We start from the raw sequence: 21,212 nt of genomic DNA, 5'->3' as shown, positions 1-21,212 counted from the left end.
CAAGTCGCCTACTTAAGAACACTCAGCCCAGGCGAAATGGTCCTGCACGGTGCTAAAGTCTCAAGGGACAGTGGTTGACAGCACATGTTTGGACAGTCAAAATAACTGAAACCAGCAGGCAAGAGGGAGTCAGAGATGTCACTAAGTTTAGGCTACAATGTGAGTTGTTTCCACTGCTCATGTCAGAGGGGAACCCTGGATAAAAGAAGCAAGAGAACATTAGGAGGGGGTTTAGGAGAGGGCGGGGAGTTGCCAGCGTCAGGAGCGTGGGGGCTTCTGCATCTCTACTGTTCGTGAACTCTGAGGATGCAGTCCATTCCTGAACTCTTAGTTTGCTTGTTCTTTTCTGCTTGTAATACTAGGGAGCTAGAGGGCCGGATGTGCTGCAAAAAGTGGGGATGCTCTGCCCTCGGCAGTTTTTAAATAGCTGCAGGGGCAGAAAAAATGGCCCCCAAAACTCCAACTTACCACTCCTGAAACACATCGGTCATTAGTTGGACTGAGATTTAAATAAAAGCGCTTCAAAGGCAGGGAGTTTTAGAAAGGCTCTCTTGATGAAAGATCATGATGTTTGTCCTCATAAAGTGTGTTATTCTTTTGTTTGAAAAGATGTGTCATTGATATATATGTGATCATTAGGACTTATCTCACACTTAACTGAAAAATTTATTTGTGGTCACCCTCTCCTACTTCTCCTGTCAAACTGCTGAGAAATTTTGAAAACAGAGTTTAGCCACCTTCAGGGCGTGTGGGTGTTCTGTGTTAGAAAACAGGCTCTTTGGCCACAGGGAAGGCAGAAGCTGGGTCTGCAGTGATGGCAGGCGTGCTCAATGGTGAGTGGCTGGTAGAGGCACAAGAAAGTGGGGAAGACGTGTCAAGGGCTGGAAGTGAGGCCAAGGTCACTCCTGATGCTTTTTCATTCTGTAGACACTGGATTCTGAGAGATTTGGTAAATGATAACCTGTCTTTCCTAACATTTCCAAAGCATGTTATGCTTGTTCCAAAACTTGTCACTGCCACACAGTAAAGGCTTCAGGGAGGAAAAAACACAAAAAGACAAAAAGGATTGAAAGAACCAGTTTCTGTTCTTGAGGACTCTCCAACCTAGGGAGAGAGAAATAAGACTTGGATAGTTTGGGGAAAAATAAATGCTAAAAGTTTAGAAAGGGCTGCCTTGCTCTATAGAAGCTTTTATTCTAAATGCCATGTTTGAGGCATTTAAGCAGGGGTGGGGGAACATGTCTTCTGTAAAAAGGATTATAAGGCAAGGGCAGGGCAGTCTGGTACAAACTATCTATTTAAATGTTAAGGGAATACAAAAACTTTAGGAGTACTTTCGGAAGGGAAAGTATTCTTGGAAAATCTAAATTTTGAGAAGAGTCTTGATGAACTGGTTGGATTTAGATTTTTAGAGATGCAGAAGAGACATCCTAATTGAGACATGGGCATGAATCAAGACAGACACGAGGGACCAGCCAAGCTATGAGCAAGGAGGAATGAGAGAGTCTGGATACAGCAGTATCAGGAAGTATGGAATAAAGGATTTCTCAGACTCCACTTATCCCTCCACACTGTGAAGCAGCAACACTCCAGGGCAGAGCAGAGGCTGCGAGCAAGAGCTGGACGGCGTGGAATGGATGCTGCCTCCTCATTACCAGTGGTGTGAGCTTGGGTAAGTTCCTTAACCTGTCTGTGGCTCCGTGTCCTCATGTAAAATGGGGATAATAATTGTATCTACCTTAACTAGAAAGAGCTTAGAACAGCACACTGAAAGCACTTGGTAGACATTAGGGTTTTGGTGTTGTTTTTTTTTTTGGTTTGAATCGGCTTGCATTTTCTTTCTTTCCTTTTTTGCTAAAAGAAATTTGTTTTTTTAAGGAAACTTTATATCACCAACATAAATGGAAAACCAGAGTCACTTGCCACAAATAGAAGGTAACTATGAAAAATAAAGACAACGAAACACAGCAATTTATTAAAGTTTGATCAGATACTGTAAGTACCTGTAGACAAAGATCCCCTCTTTCTTTGCTAAAAATAGAGTTTACGAGTGTGCGATTAGTGCTGAAGACAACTAACATCTAATAAAGTCAAAATCTTTCTCCTTGGTATAATCAGGAAGATTCAAAGAGAACTAAAAAGAAAATAATTTTCTAGCCACGTAGATCAAGGTTTTCAAATCCCCGTGAGCCTCCCAGCCTTTTGCCTCCAACATTTTGGGGAATGTTGAAAAAAGGTAACACATGGTGGGACCAAACGATGCCCACTCTGAACAATCAACAAACAGTAGGGCTTAGATCTGGACAATGGCAAACCTCTTATGCTCTGGAGCAAGAGAGGCTTGCGGTCAGAATGTTATTTTAAGGATATTAACGTAACAGCAACGTGTAAGGTGGACCAGAACAGTGAGAAGTTGGAGACAGAAAGACTTGCTAAAAGACCTAATCAGATGGATTTGTCCTGCATCCCCACTACCTTAAGGCCAACTTGACAGCTTCCAGACAAATACCTGAGAGAAAAAATATGTTAAGAAAATCACCGTGCCTTAACTACTCAATAAAAAGGAACAGAAAAAGACCTTTGCCAAAGTAATCAATAGTTCTTTCAAGTGCCAGACTGGATGTGTCTCTGATCAGAGCTGTTTGGAAGAATGAGACTGGAATACGAAAGCTGGCTTAAGTCACAAATATTCATTCCCCTGAAAGTGACACAGAAATGATGAACTTTGGTTTCCTGGCCTTTTCAACGTTACTGATGATTTTTCAGTGAGCTAACTCTACTTAGTTCCTCCAAATACCAGGAATCTCTGGAAGTCTTTTTATCTTTTCGCCTATCAGAGAGGCTCCAAAAAGTTTCCTAGGTGGGGCAGGCACATCCCAACCTCTGCTTTTATTCTTTCTCCCAAGAGTTTGTTTTGCCTACTTAGGCCAACGATTTCACAGTCTTCTACCACCTGCAGCACATGTCAGAAAACAGCTGAGTGCTAAGGTTGTAAGAGGCAAAACAGCAAGAGGAAAATCAGCTCTGGATGTGGAAATATGTGACTGAGTTCTGTGGTTAACGCAGACCATTGTTCATTTTTAAGAAGATGGGAGAGCCTCAGATCTTCACGTGCACGCAACCTGCCCTCATCAGATCCCCTCATCTCTGAGTTACGGTAACTTGAGTAGTGCAGATGATTATCAGTCACCTGTAGACACGATGACTCAATGTGTATGAAACTCAGGAGGGGTAAGCTACAGTAATTGAAAAGCCAGCAGCTCACGTTTCTTTAGTAACACACTCATAAAAAAGGTTAGTCAAACCACAAGAGTGTAACTGCTCCCAAACCTGCTCAGAGCCTCCAGTCCAGCTTCTAGTCAAAATCAAACCACACCTCTGCGTGATTAATGAGAGCAGCTTTGGGCTGAAGTTGAGGTTTTCTTCCAATGAGAATACAAATGGCAACAACAAGTCCTAAGTTTAGAAACCCAGGCTGCCTCATTGGGCTGTTCCCTACCTGTGATTCCTTTTAAAGGTGTCAATCCCTACTGCCTAGGCTTCTGGTAACCCTGAACTGAGCATCTGCCCGTCCTGAGTTGTGGCAATGTAGTGAGGGCATATGGTTTTTGGCTGCCAAGTGCCAACCTGAAAGTACAGAATCATAGCCTAGAGCTAAAAGGGACCTTAGCTGGGCACGTGGATTCAGATGTCTGCCTTGGGCATCCAGGGACAAGATCCACCCCTCTAACCTGTTTACTTCTCTACTTCACAGTACCAAGCACTGGGCCTTATGTGTAAATACGAAGAAGAATAGCTACTATCTATTGAGTCCTACTATATACCCAGTGCTGTCCTAGGTACTTAGCCTATTATCTCATTTAACCTAAGATGAATTATCATCTCTTAGTCAGATGAAGGACTTAAGGCACAAACAAGTTGACTAATTCACACAGGTTGCTCAGCTGGTAAATGGAGCTGTGATCCAAGGGCCCATGTATTTCAGTAAGTGTTTGAGCATTAACTGTTTCCTGGCTGCAACCTTACCCGTGTCTCAATCCCACCACCAGCAATGACTCTGGATTCTCTGCTGGGATGGTTCCCGTAAGCAAAGAAAAGCAACTATGCTTTGTTCTATATGGACCAGTACCAGGCATTCAATAAAGATCTAGATGCGTAGAGTTGTCATGATGTCCGTAAGTGTATGACAGGGGCATGTGAGCACTCAATAAGTGGCAGATCTATTATTATTATTGTTGTTAGCTTCATACCATGTTAGGAGCTTTGAAGAATACAGACTTAATTGCAATCCAACAGGAGATGTAGCATGTACACAATTTCATTACATATTAGTATCCTTAATACTATGTGGTGGAACAAAGTTTAGAGTAGCCAAGATAGCAGAGAGAGGAAAATACATACCATACCTCAAATATGCCAAATAACATGGGACAAATATTAATTTATTCTTCCTCTAAAGTCTGCTTGAAATCTGAGGTGGTGGAAGTGATGGTGATGGAGACAGTTACATATATCACGAAAAGCAGACTGTTAAACCCACCTGGATTGCCAGGGGGAGGACAGAGAGAGGACTCAGGACAGTGTGGGAATGTAGACCACGTGGAGGTTTAGGGCAGATGGGAGGGAGGGCATTCCAGACAGTGAGCATGGAAAGAATGATAACAGAAGTGGGAGTAGTTCATTACGGCTGAATTAAAAGATTAGCTGGCTGAAATGATACATTTAGAAAAGACAACTTAGAGACAGATTGTGAAAGGCTCAGAGCGCCTGGGTGGTTTAGATTTTATTCTGATGAGAAGCCATTGAAAGATTTTTTTTTTTTTTTTTGACGAGGAGGAGAAATGATTTTGACATTAGAAAAATAACAATTCTCATGTGATAGTCATCACAACAGGGTAATGTGAAACACCAGGGTTTTCATGAAGTCTTTAAGCTTCTTCAAATCACTTAATTGTATCTGCTGATACCTTCATACCATTTCCCATGTGTATCATCACTTACTCTTACTCCAAGCTCATATCCTCCGCCTAAAAAAGGGCAGGTAAGTAGGGTAAGTGGAATATCTGATGATGGTGATGGCTCTGATCTCACTCTAAGTGAGACTGAAGTGGCTAACACCTCTTCCAGGAGGAGGAGAACAGAGGGTAGGCAGCCACAGAACAAGAAGCAGGAAGGAGGAGAGAGAAAAGAGAGAGTTGTGGGGGTGGCGGTGAGGAAAACTGAGCTGGAGACCACGTTCGGTTGCTGCAGAAGCCTTTGTCCTCTGTGAGTCACCATGAAGTGCTATTTGGCTGTCATCTGCCCTGATGGAGTCACCACAGCTCTTTTCTCAAGAAAACACACCCTTAAGAGAGAATGACTGGCCTTCAAGAATTTTTCTTCCACCAGCTTTCAGTGACTAGATCCTCCCCTTTTAAAAGCCCCCGTGTAGCACACAGGACGTGTACGGCTCTGGGTGACTTTCTGCAGAAGGAAGGCCTTGGACCGCAGCACATTACAGACCCAGGCTCTGGCCCTGCTCTGTCACCTACTAGCTGCGTCTCTCCATCTTTCCCATCCCCCTTCCTCTCTTAATGAACAACAAACTTCACCTACTGGTTCCTAATATTCCTTCAAGTTCAAAAAGGCTATGACTTTGGATGCTTATAGGATTAGGGATTTCGGCCCTTTGGGAAGAGACGGGAGAAGATACTTTTTGCTTTTAGAAATAGGCATTAAAACTGCTTCCTGTCACCCTGTTAACCAAAGCAGACAATTTCTCATTAGTTACTTCACAGGGAGAACCGACAGTGTTTGCTGAAGTGTCAAAACCTCACGACATGTTTACCGGGGGTGAGTGAGATCTTTTTTCATGTTCTTTTCAACGTGAAAACTTCCTTTAATAAAGTAATACATGAAATTAAAAAAAATAGGGAGATGCTATGGTAACCACTTTGGTCTGAATAACACATCTGTTTTTGGAGAAAGAATGAAAATCAGAAAAAGAAATATGCAGAAATGTAGTCATTTTTCTCCTCCCTCCAGGAGAGAAATCTGGCCTCTATTTTGAGCCAAGTATTTGAAGATGGCCTAGTTAGAAGTATAGTCAAGCAAGTCTGTAACCGGAGAGAAAGATTCAGAGAAAAGACAGTCCCTATGGGGGTTAGGTGCTAAAAGCAAGGTCTTCTTTGGAAAGGACAACTAAGAAGAATTATTTTGATGACGTAAAGATGCTGATTTCTAATGAATGTGTGTCAATTTATTTCCCATTTTATAGAAAGTGATACAACATTTCTTGGAGAATTTTAAAAAAGGTGATTCATTTTTCTCCTCCTTGGGTGATTTTCTCCTCCTTACTCTTCAACAGAGGCATGTGTTTGTGTTTCTAAATGCATTTAGACAATACAATCCATCCTGCTTCCTCCGTCATCTCTAATGGGTGAAAATGCTTTCTACGGGTAATTATCTCAAGCCTGTTAGGAAAGTAACAGGCTGACCTGATGGTATAATCTTCACCTTTACCCTCACAGTTCAAGAGGTCAGAGAAGCCAAGGCTGGTCTGGGAGCTGTGCAACCATCAGCCAGGATTAAAGGGAGTGACTCATTCTTCCTTCACATTTTACCCATTGCCATTTCTCTGGCAGCTGAATCCTTTCAGAAAATGGTGCCTTGGAGAGGAAATAGAGGAGAGAAAAGAGGGAGGGAAGATATTAGCTCCACAAGTCTTATATCACTACATCCTGAATACTGCATGGTGTTATAATGTTCCTTTAGTTCCCCTTTGAAATTATACTATTCTATCAAAAAGGTTGATTAAGTTAAGTGATTCAGAGAGTTTTAGTAAAAAGAAAAAAATCTCTTAAGGTTCAGGGTATAAGCTAATGCTAGAAGATGAGAACAGTGCTAGGAACCAGACTGCCACACACATGGCAGGACCTCCATAGACATGTGCATGATAAATGAATGGACAAAAAGAGTGGAAGAATCGGTAGCGATATTCTAAGTAAAGTACGCAAATGTTGAACTAATGTACATGTTTCATAGTTACTCAGGTTAAATGACACCTTTCTGAAGAAAACACCCTAAATTATATGATATGGCTTATAACATACAATAAACATACAATAACATATCGTATCTATACAATCTTGAGAAAAAAAGTTGTCTGAAGTTATACATATTGACTTAAAGTGGTGCTCATAATTGCTGGCTTTTATACTTCATCTTACAGAATGATGGAGCTGGGAGGGACCTTCTCGATCATTTTATCACCTGTTCAGTCTATTCATTTCACAGATGAGTAAACAGAGGCACAGAAAGGTTATGTGATTTGTCTAAACATACACAGTTAAGAAATGACTGAACTGGAATCAGAACCTGGTCTTCTGGCTCCTAATCCAGTGCTCTTCCTACTGCACATTACCACAATTTACAAAAAAAAAAAAAATTCCCCCAGCTATTCAGGGCCCTGAAGTCCTGAAGTTGCTACCTCAGCTCAAATCAAGAGCTAACTAGACTGGGTTTCCTGATGCCAGCAGAGAGAACATGATGGTTCAGAAGATGAGAGAAATCAGTACCTACCAGATCAGCATCCCTCCTGAGTCAGGAAATGGAAGAGTGAAAACCCTCTGGTCATAACGGTCTTAAACAAATGGAATGGATCCCTGATGCAATAAGCAAGATGGCATGGACTTGGACATACGAAACATGTGTTTTTAAACCCATGAAAATACCAAAGCAACTTATTAAGTAGGGCTTTAGTTCAAGGACAGGTTTAAGGAAATTATATGAACTAAGTACCTTCTCTCATACTTTAATTCTCTTAGACCAACATGCATGGACCATAAGTGGATTGAAATTAAGTCACTTTACATTTTTTTCTTGCCCATTTCTCCCCATATTCCTCCACCTACATCAGCTGCAGCCATTTCTACAGTCAAAACATCCCCCAAATTACATTATACTCATGGCACAGAATAATAATTCAAGCTTCCTTTTGTATTCCAGCCAGAACCTCTTTACACAAGTACAGCTCAAAAGATGTATGAGCAATATTTTAATATAATGTCTTGGTGTCATGATTCGTCCACTGTGCCTAAACTCCATATGGAAGTCACTGCATGTCCCCTGACACTTCCCTCCACGAGAGGGAAGTTGGTAATGAGGGAAGAGTCTCTCTAAATTGAAATGCACCAACTTTAGTCTGACACGATTTATTCTTACAGTAACTATAAGGATACAAAAACTTCTCAGCCAATCAACATAAAATAAATAAGCATAAAGACCAAACTGGATAGCTTTGGAATATATGGGTTCCTTCAATATATCTCTATAATTCACATAAAATTAAAAACCTAATTAGACCAGAATTTAGAAATTACCTAGACCAGAATAAAATTTAATCAGATTAAAAAACCAGGCAGGTGCTTGATATCTGTAAAAGCTATTGAAAAGAATAAACACAAAAGAACTGAAGTAAAAAATCAACAGTAGCAACAGCTTTGGAAAAACAGACTGACAGGTTTCTAAAATATTATTGGTGTTGAGGAAGATCTATTTTTGTGTGATAACTATTTTTGTTCAATATCACTGACTTTCAATTTATAGCAAAACCGATACATTCAATTCAGCTGCCTACTCCACAAATACAAATCTATTTTAAATATCATAGTCACATTTATGTAAACATCTGGGAGAGTTCAACAAAATATTTCTGCCATTTGGCAGTCCTAACACCTTAACGGACATAATTATTTCTTAGCCATCTCATTCTTGCTGTGTTTTTTGACAATGTGAAAACCAATGGTATAAAAATTAACTCCAGTAAGACAAGTGACTAAATCAAACCTTGTTATTTAAATCTATGCATTCTCAACCACATTCTTTTAAAACCAATTCTCAATCAAATTCAAGAAAATATAGCAATACATTTTAGAGCCTGAAAAAAGTTTGAGCATGATAAGGGAACCAACTTGTAAAATATAATTACAAAAGATTACAAAAATGCTATCTTGAACATCTTACTGGTGTAAATTGCACAAACTCTCTCATGCAACATATGTCATTCAAAATAAAGAGGAAGGAACAGCATTTCTAACACCAACTTCATTTAAGATACTGGATACCAAATACTCCTCTCTTTAGTAGTTAAGATTTTTTAGTTAAAAATATTTTATTTTATTTGCTCTAGTTATCAAAGTGAATCCCAAAGAATAAAACTTGTAAATGGAAAAATCAATTATCTTAACAGAGATTAAACTAGGAAAGGCCTGGGTAGTAAGCATCCTATGTTATCTCATTCAAACTATCTGCTAACAACAGCAGGAAAAAGGGTTGTATTCTTACCAATGAATTTCTGAGGCATTGAGCTTTTTCGCTTTGCCACATTGCTTGCTAATCTGTCCAGAACGAGAGCTCTTTCACTTCCCATCTCTGCTTTGATGTGTCTTGCCTCCACACTTGCTGGTTTGGAAAAATGAAAAAAGAAGAGGGAAAAGAACACGATGATAAATGGAGAGAAAAAGAAATACACTGGAAGGAAAACTCTCAGAGGTCTGATGCAAACTCTGTTGTTACCTGTTATTACTGCTCAGATTCTTGCTTGGGGTACCTGCTGTGGTCAGTGAAGCCAACACCAGGGCACATTCAAATCTTGCAGTCTTATGCTGACATGGGAAAGCCCGACCCATCCCCAACAAGTACCTTCATTAGCAAGAGGAAGTATTAAATAAACAGCCTGGACGTGGTTGGTTGCAAAAAGATAGATAGATGGAGATCTTCTAACCCCCGATCAGCCTTCTTTCTGATTCTGAGTAACTGCGTGTGACACCTGCAGACTGATATAATTCTTCTTAACAACTTTGAAAAAAAAAAAAAAAGGATGGTGCCCCAGATTTACTGCTCTGTTTATGTTAATAGCACTTTTGAAAATAGATACACTTACCCAGACAGCAAGAAATCTACTCAGTGATTTGTGTATTGAAATTCTGAGTGGTTTTTTCTTTTTTTTCCAGCATGCTCCTTTCAGTTCCTATCTTTTAAATTCTATTTTTCTGGTCTCGGCATTGTCTGTTTCTTATGCTCTTCACATTTCAAAACTGTCTCGGTTAAAATTTCCCTGAGCAACACTTCTGTCTTGAAATTATAGAGCAATTTGTATAATGGATCTTTATTATATTTCTAATGAAAAATGTGAATAAAAACTGACTAACAATATGGTCTGATTGTCAATCCACAAACAGAACTTCAAGTGGTATAGGTCTGTAGTTCTCAGACCTGCCTGAATATTAGAATCACCTGAAGAGCATATAAGACACACTTATGCCCAGGCCCCCTTTCAGATCAGTTAAATCAGGATCTCTGGTGTAGGGGCCTAGGCAACAGTATTTTTAAAGCTTTCCAGATGATTTTTAAGATGCAGCAAGAATTGAGAAGCACTGAAATAATATATAAATAGTGCCAACATAGAATCAAACTGGAATAAGTGTAGTATAATTTAGTCTGGTACAGCATGCAGTACCCAGTAAGGGTTTACATCTGAAGTTCAAAGAGACACCAGCTGCTCTAAATACAAGGCTTTAAATTTTAGCACATGATGCTAGTCCAAGGTAGGGGTCAGTAACCTTTTTCTATAAAGGGTCAGAGAGTATTTTAAACTTTGTGGGACACATACAGTCTCTGTTCCATACTCTTTGGTTCTCCCTTACACTTTACAAGTGTTTAGCCCTAATGTGCACAAGTAAGTTGCTGACTGCATTTGGCCTGCGGGTCATAGTTATACACACCCCTGCCCTAAGCAAACACGTTGTGATGCTACAAACATTTCTCTCTGTTTTATCATAAGCATTTCCAGAGGTCCAAAGTAAATGAAGTATCCATACACTCCCAATGTCTCTAAGGAAGAAGAAACTGAAGTCAGTTTAAGGGACTAGAGTAAAAAGCAAGTGATGAGTGCAGAATGGAATTTCCCACCCCCCCAAATATATACACAAATTTAGGAATTGTCAGTACTCATTCTGCAGTTAAAAGAGTTTACTGTATGAAGAGATTCTAGGGAGATGGTGAAGGACAGGGAAGTCTGGTGTGCTGGGGTCACAAAGAGTCGGACATGACTGAGCAACTGAACAACGACAATATACAGAAATAATGTTCCAAGTTTCATGGTCTCTGGGACATTCAGAACCACAAATGGACACACCCAGAGAGAAGAAAACTGGTCATCTCTGCAGTAAATGAAAGACAAAGAAAGACCTCAAGGGCAAGACTGTCAAGAATGGCCAGGGTGAGAGTTCAGAGCCAAATCAGAAAAAAAAGAATTCAAAGTATTAAATAGTTTTCATTTTATTATTGGCACCTTTTTGGTTTTGCTTTTAAAAAACTTGTTGCCAGTCATTACACAATAAATTATAAAACTCAATTCAAGAATAAAGTTCAAGAATAAAATGAAATCTGGCTCCAAAAATGAATAAGAGAAGAGATTGATGACAATGTTTCTTATCAAAAATAATTCTGTCCTCTAAAGAAATAAATCCCAGCCTCCAGTTTAAGCTATAACAACAGTTTGTATAAATGAAGATAAGAAGGATTAAAATAAGGGGGCTGGGCAGCTTTGGGGCTAGTGGTAAAGCACTGTGACTTCAGCTGACAGATCGCTGTAAATAACGGGTACTTTAGTGACAGGACGCTGCTGTTGAGCGAAGTGGGTCAAATTCTGTCCAGCACAAGGATAGGTTTAAATGACCAAACAGGAAACTATTATACATATTATTTCCTTTCACACAAACCACCACCAGATGTGGCACTACCCAGAGCCCCAAGAGCAGAGAGATGAAAGACAAAGGCCTGGGATTTGAAGTAAGCTCCTGAGGCTGTTTTAAGGAGGCTTTTCTTAGGAGTGTCGAAGAGGCAGCTCAGTTTGTGCTTTGACTTGGTTCCAGCAACCTTGAGGGGATTAAATCTAGGTAAGGTCCTTCCCCACCCCACCCCTGCCCCATGTATTTACTATCAAAAAGATTCACAGTAAAATAAGAATGAAAAACACTACTTTGGGAATTTTAAACTTTCTCCCCATCTTACCACTACTCTTTTCCAGTCTTTCAGTCACTGCTCTAACGGCCCCGTTATCACCCAGAGATCTGTCAGTCCCAGGACTTCCTGCAAGCATTATGCTGTCAGTTTGGTTTTCCCGTTTGGCTCTCGGGAGTCCCTGTCTACATTTTACCAAAGTCACCATCAATCACCACAAGCATCTTTCTGAGGACACATATTCTATGTATTCTATATCTGGGAGGATGCAAAAGCGGGTATACAATGACCTGAATAATGTAATTGGGGCATGTCACTAAATGGCAACCTTTAGAGATAACATCATCTTTTATCCCTGGTTACTCACCAAGCTTGTCTTGACAGTCATTTCCAGGTAAATCGTACTCTGGAAATCAGTGACCAAATGCCTGACATTTAAAAAGATAAAATTCTGGAGTGTTGATGGATACACAGATAATTTGAGGCAAACGGGGAGATTTTCCCATACTTCACAACTCTGATTCGATTGAAAAGAGTCCTCTGAAACTACTAATCTTTTCTTTTGTCATACCGAGAGGCCTGTGGGATCTTAGCTCCTCGACCAGGGACTGAACCCCCACCCCCTGCATTAAAAGGCAGATTCTTAACCACTGGACCACCAGGGAAATCCCTGAAACTCCTAATCCACAGGGCTGCCATCTGCCAACACCTTCCTGCAGGGCCATTCACTCAAAATATCAGCTTCATGATGCCAATCCTCAGTGTATATGTGCATATACTCTAGAGATTAAGTTAATCTTTACTAAATTAACTGTGTTTTCCAATTGGCAAGTTAGGCAAAGGCTACAGTTTCAATTGATTATGGCTTGGAAGGAAAGTTATGACCAACCTAGATAGCATATTCAAAAGCAGAGACATTACTTTGCCAACAAAGGTCCGTCTAGTGAAGGCTATGGCTTTTCCAGTGGTCATGTATGGATGTGAGAGTTGGACTGTGAAGAAAGCTGAGCACCAGATAATTGATGCTTTTGAACTGTGGTGTTGGAGAAGACTCTTGAGAGTCCCTTGGACTGCAAGGAGATCCAACCAGTCCATTCTGAAGGAGATCAGCCCTGGGATTTCTTTGGAAGGAATGATGCTAAAGCTGAAACTCCAGTACTTTGGCCACCTCATGCAAAGAGTTGACTCCTTGGAAGACTCTGATGCTGGGAGGGATTGGGGGCAGGAGGAGAAGGGGACGACAGAGGATGAGATGGCTGGATGGCATCACCGACTTGATGGACATGAGTTTGAGTGAACTCTGGGAATTGGTGATGGACAGGGAGGCGTGGCGTGCTGCGGTTCATGGGGTCGCAAAGAGTCAGACACGACTGAGCGACTGACCTGATACTCTCATTTTCTTCCCCCAAACTTTCAGTCTACTGCCTTGCAGTTATTGGACAACTGCTGTACTAAATGATGCACCCTGTAAAACACAAAGAACTGCTTTGGAGTCAAGACAATCTCTGGGATTACAAGGAGTCCAAGCAGTAGACTGAAAAGGGGAAAAAAAGGACTTGGCGTTTGGTCCTCTGCTTCAACTTTAAGACCCAACTGTCTATTTATACAAACAGTCTAGACGTGTTATCTTGCCACATCATGTCTCAGAATTTAAGCAGAGGGAAACCAGTTTGGCAAGATAGTGAGGGAACAAGATAATGGGTTTAAATGACGAAATAGGAAATCCGTTCCTGGGTGGTGTTTGGCAGTTTGATGTTGCAAGGGGTGGGTGTGGGGAATATGGGATGGTGGCAAGGAACAATTTGCACACTTGCTTCATGAGTGAGCATAGTAGGAGTAGGACTAATTCTGGGTCAGTTCCCCTTCATGTTACTTGCCTACTAGTATACAGGGGAGACAACCATTTTCATTAGCAAAATGATCTTAATGACATATTGGAAAAATAAATAACCAAACTCTTACTAAATCAAAATTATAGAATAAGTTACTGTCTTTAATCTCTGTACAAGTGTTAATAGTTCGTCTGGTTTTTAGTTAACTGGTTGCATGATGTCATTTCTATTTCAAAGTGATTGTAGATTTAACTATATAATTTGTTGTGTTTTTGTTCAAAGTCCTTCATTAGATCTTGAAGTGTTAAATGGAGCTCAAATAAGAGACATTGCTTCCTGTCTCTTCTATAGTGTGGTCAGCCAGTAGCTGATGGAGAGTGGAACAAAGGGGTGATATTATGCAATAAGAATTGTCTAACAAGAGATTGCTATCAAAGAGCAAACCAGGTTCTAACAAAAAAGTTGCATAAAACCGTTGCCTTTTTGAGCATGTACAATGAATACTACTTGTGAGTTAGTATTGACTTTCTAAAAAGAATAATCTGTTGGGAAAACAGACATTTAAAACATTTTAAGCTCTTTCTTTGGACTGCTATTTGGTAAAAGTACAGATTTTTTCCTGAAATTCTCATGCTTGCATTATCTCAACCACAACAATGAGGATGAAGATAAAAGGTTTTGACTTCTAGATTCATAAATAAATATAATTACTCAATTACTTTAAAAATCTTGTTATTGCTAGAACTCATTGTCATACAAAAATATGTCCCGCTCCAAGTATTCATAATTTGTGTGAAATGAGGCTAAATGAATCTCTATACCAGCTGTTAGTCCCTTTCTGGAATAAGGATCGAGCTAATGAGAAAATGAAATCTGTGGTCGTCTATATTCATTCTTCTTTTCATATATACTCCATTAAGACAGCAGAATTGGGAGTATCTTGATGATGTCTGGTATAGAAACTTGAGCTGAAGTAACACCATTACATGTGTCTCTGTTAGACCTTTATATTAAGTTAATAGATCCAGTGCTCAGTTCCTTGTTGGACTGAGTTTTTTGAGGGTAGAGGGTTAACCTCCACTCATCTTTATAAACAGCTCTGACACAGAGCCCTGGTCCATGAAAATGCAATGAATGCTATCAGAACAAATGAAAATGATCAGCAAGGGCAGGAGTCTTGCTGTCCAACACAATCTTCTTTTGCAGACTGGTCTCCAATCCAAGGTCTTTTCATTTGTCCTGCTTCCATAAAGGCCCGATTCCTGACTGGGGCAGGTTTGTCCCAAGGCTCAACTCTCACAGTAGGCTACACTTCAACTTACAAGAAGCACTTGATGAATAGTTGGATGGCATCACTGATTCAATGGATAAGAACTTGGGAGAACTCCAGGAGATGGTGAGGGACAAGGAGGCCTGATGTGCTGCAGTCCCTGGGGTCGCAAAGAGTTGAGCATGACTGAGCGACTGAACAACACTTGAAGAATAAGTGCCACATCCACAATAGAGCATCATCCCTTTAAAAGCTAGTAATAGGACTTCCTCAGTGGTACAGTGGATGAGAATCCACCTGGCAAGGCAGGGGACAGGTTCGATCTCTGGTCGGGGAAGATTTCACATGCTGCGGAGCAACTAAAGCCTGTGCATCACAACTGCTGAATCAGTGCTCTAGACCCACAAGCCATAACTACTGAGCCCATGAGCTCTAACTACGAAGCCTGCACACCCTAGAGCCTGTGCTGCACAACAAGAGAAGCCACCACAATGAGAAGCCTGTGCACTGCAGTGAAGAGTAGCCCCAGCTCACTGCAACTAGAGAAAGCCCAAGTGTGGCAATGAAAACTCAATGCAACCGAAAAGAAAAGAAAAAGGAAAAAAACCCAGAGATGAAGGGATAAGAGGTACCACTGGTGATACAATATTGGTCAGGTTCAAAATGGAACACTATGTCCAGACCTGGACTCCCAATTTTAAGAAGGAAACAATAGAAACCCTATAGGGAGCTCTGACAATAATCAAAGGATTGGCTTGTGTTCAATTAAAGATTCTTTATATTTTGGATTTTAGGAAAAATCATGAGAACTATTTGAAATATCAAAGATAGACATGACATACAGTGTTCACCATTCTTGATTAAGCTGTGACTTTATACATTTTTTAACCTGAAACCACCATAACAATATGTTTTTTTTTTAATCAAAACTTGCTGACTTAGTTAGCCTTTTATTTTTTTGCTGAGACTTTAAGTGTTTTGCATGCATTCATCAAACCAACCTATGAAATGCAAATTAACTCAACCTCTGTATTTCAGTATTTCCTGAATCACTTTATACCACTGAAGATAACAAAAAAAGATTCTTTGAACACTTTTATTTTTTAAAATTTAATTAAATTTCTGTATGTTTGGCTGTGTTGGGTCTTCACTGCTGCTTGGGCTTTTCTCTGGTTATGGCGAGCAGGGACTACTCCTTAGCTGTGGCGTGTAGGCTTATCATTGCAGTGACTTCTCTTGAGCACAGGCTCTAGGATGTGCAGGCTTTAGCAGTCGTGGCATATGGGCTCAGTAGTTGTGGCTCCTAGGCTCTAGAGCACACGCTCAATAGTTGCGGCACACGGGGGCACACGGTGTTAGTTGCTCTGAGGCATATGGGAACTTCCCAGATCAGGGCTTGAACCCGTGTCTCCTGCATTGGCAAGCAGATTCTTTACCACTGAGCCACCAGGGAAGCCCCTCTATTACCACTTTTCTAATTTGAAATTCCTAAAAAGGTCATGGGGATAGGAAGTAAGGTGGTAACCTTTCTTCAAAATCACTAATTTTGAACTTATTGTTCATAGAGGATATTTTACTCATGTTTTCCCCTACCTCCAGGACAATCAAGACAAATATACATACAAAAGTGTCTATTAATTAGAATGTGTGTTATTCTATTTTTGGTAACTAAGTAATATATAACCTTCAAAAATACATAACTAATTAAACCATTTTTCCAAAAGTAGAAAAAAACCAAATGCCCATTAACTAATAAATGAATGGATAAAATGCAGTGAATCCATATAATAGAATATTATTCAGCTATAAAAAGGAATGCAGTGCTACCACATGGATGAACCCTGAAAACATTATGCCGAGTGAAAGAAGGTAGATATAAAAGGCTACACATTTTATGATTCTATTCATGTGACATGTTCAGAATAGGCAAATTCTTAGAGACAGAAAGTAAATTAATGGTTGATAGGGGCTGAAGAGGGGAAACAGGAGTGACTGATAAGGGGTACAGGGTTTCTTTCGAGGTGACAAAAATGTTATGAAATTGGAGTGGTGATGGTTGTATAACTTTGTGAATACATTAAAAACCACTGAATTGTATACTTTAAAAGAGTGAATTTAATGGTATGTGAATTATGTCCCAATATGTCTTTGAAAATAAAAAAATAGCTAATCATGAAAACAACTAAAGTTCTATTGATTTTTAAGCAAGTCATTGAATTTTTGATGAGTTTCAGTATTCTCAACTCTAAAATGAAGAGGTGGGATCAGATGCTCTCTTTAATTTTTCTTGCTTTAAATATTAATGATTCTACTTGGAATATAAGAGTTTCATAACTTGAGAATTTCTCATAGTAAGAGCTTTGTCTATTGTCTGAAATACGGAACTTCAAGTAAAGATTGCCTGACTAAGCTTAAGCATGCTGCTTAAAGATGTCAAAATCCAAGTTTTAGGTTTTTAAGAGTAAACATTTCTCTTTAGAAATAAGGAGGAAATCCAACTCCTTGATAAAACTAAACATGCCATCAGGATAAAAAGCAGAAGCAGTGCACACCAACGGAATTCAGTTGGCCAGCTCCTAACACCATAAAATAGGCTTTATCTAAAACAAAAGTTTCCTTTCACTCAAAACGGATACAGTTAAACTACTCAAGATTTCCACTCCATTTTTCCTGAGTTTCACATTATTTCTGTCACATTTTTGTAATCTTTCTGTTTTAGAATTTTCAAACTATTCAATTGCAACTACTACCATCAAACACCAAATCCCATGAAGATTTATGCCTACTCTAAATAAGCAACTGGTTTAAGTAACCAAATAAAAATAGCAGGCAATCCAAGCTGCAGAACCAGTGAAGTGAAAGTCGCTCAGTCATATCCAGCAACCCTATGGACTATACAGTCCATAGAATTCTCTAGGCCAGAATACTGGAGTGGGTTGCCATGCCCTCCTCCAGGGGATCTTCCCAACCCAGGGATCGAACCCAGGTCTCCCACATTGCAGACAGATTCTTTACTGTCTGAACCACTAGGAAAGCCTAAGAATACTGGAGTGGGTAGCCTATCCCTTCTCCGAGGGGTTTTCCTGACTCAGGAATTGAACCGGGGTCTTCCGCATTGCAGGCAGATTCTTTACCAACTGAGCTATCAGTGAGGAAGCCCAACCAGGCTAATGGTCAATTATATGGGTCAAAGGACAACTGCAAGGATGTTATACAAAAAGGTTTCAGGTCGAGAATGAATGAATGAATTCATTCAACTCAAGAATGAAAGGAAATAAAACCACAACTGATACACGGAAAGACATCTGGTGTTTCAACCAATTGCCACCAGGCATGTAATTCAAAACATGGAATAAAATATGAAATTCCCAGAGCCAAATATAAACATCTCAATAAATCATGTGAGTGGACAATACATGATTTGGGGGCCCTGTGCAAAGAAAATACTTGTGGTTTTAATGAACTCTGCCCTAGCCACCCCTCCAGCTGCCTCTACCCTCAATCTTTGCCATTTCAGTTAATGGCAGCTGCGTTCTTCATCACATTGCACATCAATCTGTTAAGAAATCCGGCTGGTTCTATCTTTATACTATATAGAGTTAGAACACTTTGCACCACCTCTACAATTACCAAGACAATTTTCTTTTGCTTGAATTATTGCAATGGCCTCCTAACTGGACTCCCCAGTTTCTAACCTTGCCCCCAATACAACCTATTCTCAGTAGCAAGTAGAGTGATTTTTTTTTTCAAATGAGAAGTCCAATCATGTCACCTCTTTGTCCAAAACCTTCTAAAGATTTTTAATTTCACTCAGAGTAAAAGCCAACATCTTTACAATGGCCTACAAAGCCTGGTAAGATCTGGTTTCCTATTTCCTCTCTGGCCTCATGTCCCATTACTCACTTTCTTCCAGCCACACAGGACTACTTACACTTCTTTGAATTCAAGCCCCAGGGCCTTTGCACTTGCTTTTGCCTAGTGATCTGTAGGGCTCTCCCCTTATGCTTTTAAGTCTGTTAAAAGGTCAGCTGGCTGATGTTTCTCCTAACTCACCTTCAGGCCCCAGTACCTGCTTTTATTTTTCTCAATAGCAATTACTACCTTACAAAACATCAGACAAAACTGTGTGTTACTTTTTCACTTTGTTTCTAGTCTGCTTTTCCCAATGAGAATATAAACTCCACGCGGGCAGGGTTTTTTGTATTTTGTTTACTATTGCAACCTACCTCGGAGAAGGCGACAGCACCCCACTCCAGTACTCTTGCCTGGAAAATCCCATGGACGGAGGAGCCTGGTGGGCTGCAGTCCATGGGGGTGCTAAGAGTTGGACACGACTGAGCGACTTCACTTTCACTTTTCACTTTCATGCATTAGAGAAAGAAATGGCAACCCACTCCAGTGTTCTTGCCTGGAGAATCACAGGGACAGTGGAGCCTGATGGGCTGCTGTCTATGGGGTCGCACAGAGTCGGACATGACTGAAGCGACTTAGCAGCATTGCAACCTACCACCTAGAACAGCAGGTGCTCACTAAATATGTCCAGAACAGGTGTTGCATGAACTCACCAGTCTCACCCAGGTCAGTGCTCTGAAGAAATGTACGGCAGCGCTCCTTGTGCTCCTCAAGGGAACTTCTCTGCTTGTAACTCCTTCCGCAAAACTCACATTTATAAGGTTTCTCAACTATAAGGAGAGCACAAGGGGCACTCAGTGACCCTCAGGGGTTATAGAACAAATGGTGTATTGGGGCCCTGTGAAAACTGTCCCCTAGTAAGGAGACTGCTCAGAGAAGCCAGAGTACTTGGATACTCGTGCATCTACATTACTTTCAAATTCAGTAAACTGAAACAAGGTTTTGGCCTATGATTGATTCTCATGTACTCTTTGAAAGGATAGGTTCCTTCCACAAATGAAAGGATTTAGACTTAATCACTATCCTGGAGCACAGTGTTTTGGCTCCAAATCCAATCTTGCTTTTTCAGGAAAAAAATACAAAAATGAACATTTTATTTTTCAAGGAGATTCATGTGGTTTAAGAATGAAGTAGGAAGAGATCCTGTATTCTGTGACATCCAGCTGGCTGTAAGTAAAGAATGCTGCAGTTTGTGGGTATTAGCCACTAAAAGTTTTTTTAGAGCATTGACCTATTTCAATAAATGTAGCTTGTCTTTGCCCAGTGGCTATAGCAAAGTCTGGGCTCAATTAATAAAAACTGACCTAACCAACTGAGGATCATTTTGAATAATAGAAATAAGAAGGAATTTCAAAAAATGACTTCATCTTAATTTCTAAGATAAAGCAAAAATTTCCTCAGAAGTTCATCCATACAGTACAGGTCACCTTTAATCTCCTAACTCCTCCAAATGCCTTACTGTTATAAATAATACTTCAACTCTGCGTGCAGGGCTCACCTTTCTGACTTGTCAATAAAATGTACACCAGAAATTTTTCAGAATTTTAGGGACTGAGATTTTTTTTATTTTCATGTCATCTTGCTCTGTTTAAAATAGAGCCTTTGGGGCTTAAAGCACTGAAATATCCTTATGGAATCACAAATTAAAATAAATGCAGGTTTTCTGGGGCTAGGAATGTTAAGTTTCTACATAAATTGAGGTCCTCTAGAATCAAAAATGACTGCTATTGTTGGATCTTACCTGGAAAAAGCAATAGAAAAGAACTACTCTAATTTTTTGGACCAAACTCAGCCTTAACTCATTACTTTGAACAATGAGCTGTAAAAGAAACCCTTCTTTTACCCTTTACCATCTCTCACAGTGGGTTTTCTTGGGGCTGATTTGTTTAATCCTTAGTCTCTGAATTGTGACCAGTTGCGGGTTTAGGGCTGGGTTTTAGTCAAAGCAGAATGTGGATTAACATAAAAACAAGCCCTTTTTTTTCCCCCTTCAATTAAAATTTTGTCAGATAACATCAAGAACATGAGGTCCCAAATTTGAAAATAAACCCAGTTTTATTTTTCTAGGAGGGAAATTCTAAATGTTAGTTTAATGTGGTTAAAATAAGGAGTGAAAACATCAAGAGAGAACATAGCTTTTTATGAATTCTTATTGCTGCTCATCTTTTAGATTAAAAATAAATTGGGTGATCAAG

General features: G+C 40.0%; 1 protein-coding gene across 2 annotated transcripts in view; it reads right to left on the bottom strand.

Annotated features, from left to right (window-relative positions):
* IKZF3 (IKAROS family zinc finger 3) overlaps positions 1–21,212 on the bottom strand; it is a 91,235-nt gene that overhangs the window by 6,350 nt on the left and 63,673 nt on the right. Inside the window, exons 6-7 of one of the 2 annotated variants that reach the window (XM_040245477.1) lie at positions 19,671–19,787; positions 9,325–9,441 (exon numbers count right to left, since the gene is read on the bottom strand). In XM_040245477.1, the coding sequence (XP_040101411.1) occupies positions 9,325–9,441; positions 19,671–19,787 (234 nt within the window). Of the gene's footprint in view, positions 1–9,324; positions 9,442–9,555; positions 10,649–19,670; positions 19,788–21,212 lie in introns of those variants that run through there. The other variant, XM_040245476.1, reaches the window with a different exon arrangement.

Source organism: Oryx dammah, unplaced genomic scaffold, assembly GCF_014754425.2.
Source record: "Oryx dammah isolate SB20612 unplaced genomic scaffold, SCBI_Odam_1.1 HiC_scaffold_8, whole genome shotgun sequence".
NCBI lineage: Eukaryota > Metazoa > Chordata > Mammalia > Artiodactyla > Bovidae > Oryx > Oryx dammah.
This window is presented reverse-complemented; position numbering and strand designations above follow the sequence as displayed.